The sequence below is a fragment of the Zingiber officinale genome, chromosome 6B (assembly GCF_018446385.1).
Source record: "Zingiber officinale cultivar Zhangliang chromosome 6B, Zo_v1.1, whole genome shotgun sequence".
Taxonomy (NCBI): domain Eukaryota; kingdom Viridiplantae; phylum Streptophyta; class Magnoliopsida; order Zingiberales; family Zingiberaceae; genus Zingiber; species Zingiber officinale.
The window spans coordinates 109,690,462-109,699,493 of record NC_055996.1 but is presented as its reverse complement, the minus strand read 5'-3'; the positions used below and the strand labels follow the sequence as shown (position 1 = coordinate 109,699,493).

The window sequence follows — 9,032 nt, the reverse complement described above, 5'->3', positions numbered from 1 at the left end:
AAGGCGTCTGGAATGAAAAAGACCTTGAATTTTTGAGCGATTTTTCGGCATCAAAATTGTTCTTTTTCAAATCGATTTCTTTTTGTTGTTTTTGATTAAATATGCATCAGAACTTTTTGACCTTGAATTTAAAAAGTCGATTGGCGAATTTTTAATTTTAGGTTATAGAACTTCACTAAAAGGCGATTACACTGCTCCAAAGAACATTTTCCCTTCTTTCCTCTTTTTTGATTTTCTTTAAAACATTATTTTCCCCTCCAAAACACGGCGTATATATATATCATATATCTTTCCCAATCATATTAAAATACATCAAAAGAGAACATTCCAATTCCATCACCTTTTGTGGAGATTAGGAACTCCATCAACCATACATTCATAGCACTTAAAACTCGTAAATAGCAAGGTAATTAACTACTAATTAGGCCGTACGTAACATTTGCTCATTTCCTCTCTGTGTTCTTCTTCTCCTCGGAGTTATTAATTAATGCAGGATTCCTGATGAGCAAGAACTACTGTGATCAATCACATCAGTATTAACGATAATTAAGTAAGTAATTGCCTTGGTTAATTAATTAATTACTCACCACCTCCCCTCGGTGCCTTGCAGCGAAAACATTCCCTCCTGCTCGCAAAGTTGTGCTGATTGCAGCCAGACCTGAAAATAAATAAATAAATAAATTATTAATTGTTTAAGTAATTTAATTTTTAGTATTAATTAGTAAATCCCAACGCGTAATTAACGCCGTTTGCGTGCTGTACCTCGTGCACAGCCAGTCGCCGGACTTCCATTCGGCGGGAGCGCGCGGGCTAGGCGCGTCATTGCCGGCGGCGACGTCGAAGCACCCGACGGCGGAGGACTCCTTGATTCCGCCGCACTTGTGGCAGTTCGAGCGGCTGGCGAAGTTGTGGCCGCCGCAGAAGCAGTACCAGTCGCCGGGCCGGACTTCGACGGCGGCGGCGGCGGCGGCGGTGGAGAAGGCGAAAGAGGAGCCCCCGCCGAAACCGCCCACGAGGAGGTCACCGCCGCATCCGGACCTCGAGAAGCCGCAATGCTGGCACGTGTCGCGGCGGCTGAAATTGTGATGCTGGCACGTGCTGCAGTTCCAGTCGCCCGGCCACCTGCTCATCTCCCTGCAAATTAATTAACATGAGAACGTACGCTTGAGTAAATTAAAAATGTAGTTAATTAATTAAATGATTTAATAATTACCTGTCTAAATAAGGGAGTTAATTATATATAATTAGAGAGAGAGAGAGAAAAGGTATATATGATGAGTTAATATATTTGTTAAGGCTGTGTGGTGTTATTAGGAGGAGGCTGGGGGTGGGCTTTTATACTTGCATATAGGACTCAATAATTGAGAACATAATTTTGGAATCAAGATTTGGTGCTGTCCTTGTTTTCTCCTTTACCTCTTTTGACATATTCCATCACTGTTCATAGACATAGTTTAATGGAGCACAATTAATTCAATCTAAAATGTCAAAAAATTGATTAGACGGCCAGATAATTTATATCCACATTTTCTTCTAGTCTTATGTTTGATTTAGAGCTAATAAGCATGCATAGATTCACTTACACTTTTGATTGATCAAACTTCCCTCCCTTTTCACTTTTGATATATAGTTTCCTTGTATGCTTAAGTACCCAAGTCTCCACTATCTACATTATAAATGTTTTGATATTTTAGATAGAAATTGAACCCAAAAATGAATTAGAACCAAGCATTGACATTGTAATCATTTTGCAAAATGGTTAGCTATAAATACCTTCTTTCTTCCACACACACATTTAATCCTATGTGACTCACTGAGAATTAGTGTTTTTATCTTGGACGCCCAGTTGAGCGCCTCTAGAGGGATGTGCACGGTGATTTTTTTTTATTGTTGTTTACTTTTTTTAAGCTCTCAGTTATGTCAATAATCTTTTGCCTTTAGAGTTTAGGGGTTGAGTTATAGTATTAAACACAAAAAAAATTCAAATCGAATAATTTTTTTTAGGTGTGCAGGTATATATATAAAATGAACTTATATTTGACAAATCATGATTATATTTTACATATGGGACTAAGTTATGAAAAATATAATAAATATTAGAATATATCAAGTGTTCTTGTCTGAGATCATCAAAGGATGAGCCATCGATGAGTTGTCACCTTACGCCCAAGGAGAGAAAGAAGGAGGGACCTAGATCACAAGGAGCACTTGCTGCGGCTGAGGAAGCAAAAGAGAGAGAAAGAGAGTTAGAATGGAGGTCGGAAATGCCCCAACTCGTCTACTCTGACACTCAAGTCTCCGATAGAGGAGGTGGAAAAGAAGAACAGTAGGTAAGGAAAACACAGAAGTTTATAGGTGTGTGTATGTGAGCGTATAAGCATATCTCTGCTCGCAGGAGTGAGCTCTTATTATAATACTGTTGAAGAAGGAAGAGTACTTCTCTCATTAATTAGACATCATATCTTAGTAAAGAAAGTGTCACATCGTTGTATATGAGGGTCATGTCATCCATGTTCTATACTGTAGAAGATCGTGTGGGATCACCTTATGTCGATGATGTCGCTCCACATGCTTTGACAATCCACTTAATGACGACAAAGATAACAGTCTACTATAATATACAAAATACTTATCATGTTCCAGATAAAAATCAAAAACTAATTTCAATTATTGAAGACTTATGATATTTGGACAGAAATCGCTACAATATTTATTATTGCTTCTATAATAACTAAGATCGCATGCCATATTTATTATTACCATAATTATCGTGATATTTTCCATATATAATCTTAATAATTTGTATAAATAAGTTTGTTGGTCTGCGACAATTAATCAATAAAAGAAAGTGATTACTTTCTCTTTACCCTTTTTATGTTCCTTCTCTTTGCGTTCTGTCATGATATCAGAGTATGGTCCTCCACCAGTCCATAGATTATTTTTCCTTTAAATTCCCTCTATGTCCATTCTTTTATAATCTTCACCTATGGGATGATATCTTGACACTGAAACAATTCATCATGCCACTCCAAACCATTGCATCATTATAGAAATCATACCCTATCATGGTTCAGATATGGTACAAGTAGATGATGACACAGGTTTATAAATTTTTAATTATGAAAATACACATTTCCAGTCATGTAATCGAACTTTTCACATGTGCAGTATCTTTCATATTCCATCTATTACTAAAAATTTATTTTCTACCCGTCAATTTAGTTTTGATAACAATATTTTCTTTAAATTTCTTCCTGATCATTGCCTTGTAAAAAATAGAATCACATGCACTATTTTACTTCATGCCAAGGTTAAAATGGTCTCTATCATCTTCAATGTCCTTCTTTTAAAGTTTTTATTGGTGAACGCACTAAAAAAACCAATTTGGCATGTTTATCTTGGTCATCCTTCTCTACGTATTGTTCAAAGAATCATAAGTCAATTTGGTTTGCCTACTTCATATACCTCATCACCTCATTTATGTAACGCATGCTTGAAAGCCGAGAGTCATAAGTTACCTTTTTCTCTATCTAATCATATTTCTAATTTTCCTCTTGAATAATTCATTTTGATATTTGAGGTCTTGCGCATATCCTGTCTAATCAAAGTTTTCTATATTATGTAACTTTTATTGACCATTTTAGCAAATTCAATTAGCTCTATCCTATGAAGTGAAAATCTGATTTACTAGACATATTTTATCATTTTCAAAACCAAGTTGAACATTATTTTGGTAGCAAAATACTTATTTTCCATTTTGATTGGGGAGGTGAGCATTAAGCTCTTCATCGTTATCTTGCATCTTGTGGAATTGTTCATCGAGGTTTTTGTCCTCACACCCCTAAATAAAATGATTTTACTGAAAGAAAACATCTATATATAATGGAAACAACTTTATCTCTTCTTAATTATGCATTAGTTCCTCATAAATTCTAGGATGAAGCTGTTAGCACTATAATTTACCTTATAAATCACCTTCCCACTCCATTTCTTGATCAAAAGTGTCCATTAGAGAAGTTTCATAATCAATCTTAGGAAAATAATTTTTTCGAGTCTTGGGTTGCACATGTTTATCCATGGCTATGTCCCTACTCTAAACATAAGTTAGACTCTAGTTCATAACAGTGTATTGTCCTTGATTATAGCAATTTGCATCATGAGTATTATTACTTATATATACTGACCTGACACATTTATATTTCCTGACATGTTATTTTTGATGAGTCTCTCTACCCTTTTTTAGTAGCTCCCTCATCCTCTCTTCTAGAAACAGGTACCACCCACCTTTACAACAAGCATGCAACATTTATCTCCTCTATTGAGAAATGATACTAATACATGAGGTGATGGTATTTTGGGTCCAAGTCTATCTTTGCCAATCTTTGAGGCCTCCCCTTCTCGTTCTTCTAACACATCATCTAATCACGAGAGTAATTTGCTTCTTTCCTCAAATATGTCATATATCACATCTTCAGATTCCTAGACTAACCCCTCGCCTTCTTCAACAAGTGATTCTGATGAAGATGCTAACTCGACACACACTTTCTTTAAGTGATATCTATGCATGATGCCCACCAAAGGCCACTTGATACCCCCTTTCACGGGTTCTAGTGGTCTCGTCAAAATCTATTAAACCAGCATACTTTACACAGGCTGTTAAGGATCCAAATTGGTATGATACGATGACTACAGAATTTGATGTTCTCCTTTACAATGGGGCTGGTATTTATTTTATCACACTGCTTCCATAAATATTGTGGGTTCTAAATGGGTCTTCTATCTCAAGTATGGTGCTAATGACTCTCTTGAATGATATAAAACTCATCTTGTGGCAAAAGGATTTAATCAACAGTCAGATTTTGACTTTAATGATACATTCAATCCAATTATTAAGATTACAGTTGTCAAATTATTACTATCTATAACTGTTAGCTCCAACTAGTGCATACACCAATTAGAAGTTTCCAATGCCTTTTTTCATCGTCATCTTGAGGAAACCGTGTATATAGAGCAGTCACCTAGGTTATTCATCCACAACTTTCAACACAGATTTGTCAATTGAAGAAATCCTTATATAGTTTTCGATAAGCCCCTCGTGCATGATTTCATTATCTTTGTACTTGGCTACACATTCAAGGGTTCTCTGGCTCAAAGACTAACTCCTCTTTATTTTATAAGTGCAATGTCGGCTTTATGTTTTTTCTCCTAATTTGTGTTGATGATATTCTTCTAAGCGACAATGATCAAGAAGACATCACCATTCTACTTTATTTTCTTAATCAAGAATTTCCTATTAGAGATCTCGGCATGACCCATTTCTTTCTTGGTATTGAGATTTTCTCTAATTTTGATGGTTGTCTCCTTTCACAAAGCAAATATATTACTGAAATTTTTCAACGAACTAAAATGGATGTGCACATTCTATCTCTACATCGATTGTAATAGGTAAATTTTATGCACCTTCATCATCTCCTACTTTAGCCGATCCTCAAATATATTAGAGCCTTACAATATGCCACTATCGCACATCCTATAATATCACTTTTGGCTTATCAATTTATGTATTCTCCCACTGAACAACATTAGAAAGGAGTTAAGAGGATCCTTTGCTATCACAAAAGCACTATTATTCATGGTTTCTTTTTATATCAATGTTCCTCATGGGAGTTGAATGCATTTAGAGATGTAGGTTAAGCTAGCTCTCCCAAAGACAAATATTCTACTGGTGGATATGCAATATTTCTTGAATGAAATATTATCTCATGACATTTTAAAAAGCAACCTACTATATCTTGATCAAGTATTGAAGTTGAATATAAAATTTTGCTAATATAACCACTACAAAAAAAATACCCGTATAGGAACGGTTTATTAATTAGGAGCGATTTTAACACCGCTCTTGAAAATCAAACAATAGAAATAGTTTGAACTAAATCATTTCTAATGCCTTACCTTTTTAGAATGGTTTTGCAACTGCTCTTGTTGAATAGTTCTAACACCGATTTGAATAAACCGCTGCTGAAACCACTCTTAATGTTTCGGCTATTAAAGCAATCTTGAAACTACTAATATTGGGTACATTTAGCAGCGGTTCTATGTTAAACGGTGCTACTAACTGTTTCTATTGCTCTAATCTCTAATAACAGTTATCAAACAATACACTTTTAGCCGTCATTCTGTAAACTTATTGAAGTTAAAATTGATCAATATTTTTTTAAAAAAAATAACAATTAAAGTGTACAATTTACTTAATATAATTTTATTTTGTACATCTCAAATTTAAATTTATTTATTTAATATAAATATTTATTAGTCAAATAAAATAATCTTTAAATAACTTATAAAATCTTCATTTTATTTATATCGGTTTTCATTCTTTTCTTATTTTTATTTTTATTAAAGAAAATTTTTAATTTTATATATATCAATTTTATTTCTTTTCTTATATGTATTTTCCTTAAATTTTTTCCCTTAATATTTTTTCCCTAAACACATAACTTTCATTCCCGTCATCGCACACAACCTCTACACCTTCATCTTCCTCTATCTATCTCCGAAATTCTAAATCTCATGTCAAAAATCTTTCCGCTTTTTCTATTCAACTCCGAACCTAAATCTCATGCCAAAAACTTTTCTTCTTCCTCTATTCAATTCCAAAATCCTAAATCTCACTCTGAAAAACCTTTATCTTTCTTTATTTGATTCTATCCATCCTCCAATTCGCACTACTAGAATATAACTTTGATATTTTTTTATAAATATTTTATAATGACATTTATTAAAAATTATTTATTTTAAAATTAAAAAATAATATTTGATTATTTATGATTGGGATATTATTAAATATTATTATTATTTATATAGAACCATTATTTTAAAAATATATTAACCTTATTATTTTTTCTCTTAAAGTTTTGCTTTTATTAGCCTCTAATAGCAAGTAAAGCTAATCTAAATTTTTTCCTTTCCACTTTTCAGCATCAACTAGAACCAAAGTCCTTTCATAGATCATCTTAGTCTCATATTCCCATAGGTAATCAAAATCGTTTACTAAATCTGACATTGTTGGACTTATTAAGAATAAATATATAGTAAAATAAAATTATTAATTAATTATTTAATAATTAACTAGCATATAAAATTATCTAGCGATTATAAATTAATAAATAAATGAATAAATATGTCTCTTAATCTTCTCCTAATTACTAAGAATAACAATATAACAAAAGAAACTATTGACTAGTTATTAAATAATTAACTAACACATAAAAATATTAATAGTTGTAGTCTAGTTGGTTAGGAGATTAGGTTCTAATTTAGGAGACCTAGATTCGAACCCCAGTAACAACTAATCTCTTTTCCAACTTTAAAAGAAAATAAAAATAAAAATAGGGTCAATGGCCATTTGACCCATCGACCCAGAGCCCGAGGTCGGTGAGTTTACCTGTACGATTAGTGCTCCTATAATTATGACATTTAGACATTTTGAAGTCGCTCCTATATCCATGGTGTGTAAGAGCGGTTTAAAACCATTCTAACACTTAAAGAGTTTTAAAGTGGTTTGAACCCCTCTTGAATATATAGCTATAGAAGTGGTTTGAAATCGTTGTTATATATATAACGTGTAAGATCGATTTCAAACCATACCTATAAAGTATAATAGGAGCAGTTTTTTAATTTTTACCAACGGTTACGAAAACCGCTTCGATAGGATATAGGGACGCCGACTAGAGGAGCAGTTTTCAAACTGTTGGTAAAAATGTAGGAGTGGTTGAAAGTCACTCTTAAAAGTTAAAAAAACCGCCCCTATACGAGTATTTTTTTTGTAGTGAACGTCTGAAATTATTTGACTCCAATCTCTTCTTTTAGAATTACATCTTTCTATTGATATTATATTTAAAATATGGTGTGATAATATTGGAGTAATAAATCTTACTACAAAATCAATTTTTCATGCTCACACAAAACATGTGGAGATAGATGTTCACTTTATATAGGAATGTGTAATAGCTAAACAATTGCCAGTCTCCTACATCTTTACAAGATCAAGTTGCTTCTTCACAGAACTATTATCCAGACAATGGTTTCATAGATTGACAACAAAACTCAATGTGTTGCAAATTCCGTTAAATTTGTCGAGGATAATGACGATAAAGATAGCAATCCAGGATAATAATCGGAAGACTTATCATGTTCCGGATAGAAATCAAAAAATGATTTCAATTACTAAAGACTTACTATATTTGGACAAAAATTGTTACTATATTTGTTGTTGTTTCTATAATAACTAAGATCACATGCCATATTTATTATTATAATATTTATCATGATATTTTCCATATATTATCATAATAATTTGTATAAATAAGTTTGTTAGTCAACAATAATTAATCAATAAAAGAAAGAGATTATTTTATTTTTACTCTTCTTTATTCTTTCTCTGTGTGTTTTATCTCCACATGCTATCCCATGTGTTACACCTGTCCACATGTTGTTTCACGTGCTACACTAGCCCACATAATATTAAGATAGTTGGGTCGAAGGACGTGACCTATTAAGTGGAAGAGCGTTGGATCAGCGGGTTCGAGATGACTGAGTAGGCGATCGGAACAGCGGATCTGTTGAGATTTGATATGACTGAGCGGGGTGGTTGGATCAGCAGATCCAAGATGACTAAGAGGGGCGGTCGGATTGACGAATCCAAGATAACTAAATGGGGTTTTCTGATCGGTGGATCCAAGATCACTGAGCATGACGATCCTATTAGCAAATCCAAGATGACTAAGTTGAAGGAACCGACATTTGTCAGAAATACTATGGAGTCGACCTTTGTGGAGAAGATTCGAGAGTCAGCCTTGGTAGGAAAACTTGAGAGTCAACGTTTGTGGGGAAGACTCAAGAGTCGACCTTTATTGGAAAGACTCATGAGTCGACTTTTGTGAGGAAAACTTAGGAGTTGGCCTTTGTTCGGAAGCCTCGAGAGTCGGTCTTTGTGGGAAAGACTTGAAAGTTGGCCTTTGTTGGGAAGACTT

At 33.7% G+C, this 9,032-nt stretch overlaps 1 protein-coding gene across 1 annotated transcript; it reads right to left on the bottom strand.

Moving 5' to 3' along the window:
- Window positions 1-302: 302 nt before the first annotated feature.
- Window positions 303-1,309, bottom strand: LOC121988864 (zinc finger Ran-binding domain-containing protein 2-like). Its single transcript, XM_042542557.1, has 4 exons — window positions 1,214-1,309; window positions 763-1,134; window positions 588-658; window positions 303-498 (listed from the first exon to the last, which is right to left on the bottom strand). Exons 2-4 carry the CDS (start codon window positions 1,128-1,130, stop codon window positions 485-487), a joined length of 453 nt encoding a protein of 150 aa, XP_042398491.1. The 5' UTR covers window positions 1,131-1,134; window positions 1,214-1,309; the 3' UTR covers window positions 303-484.
- Between the last annotated feature and the right edge of the window lie 7,723 nt (window positions 1,310-9,032).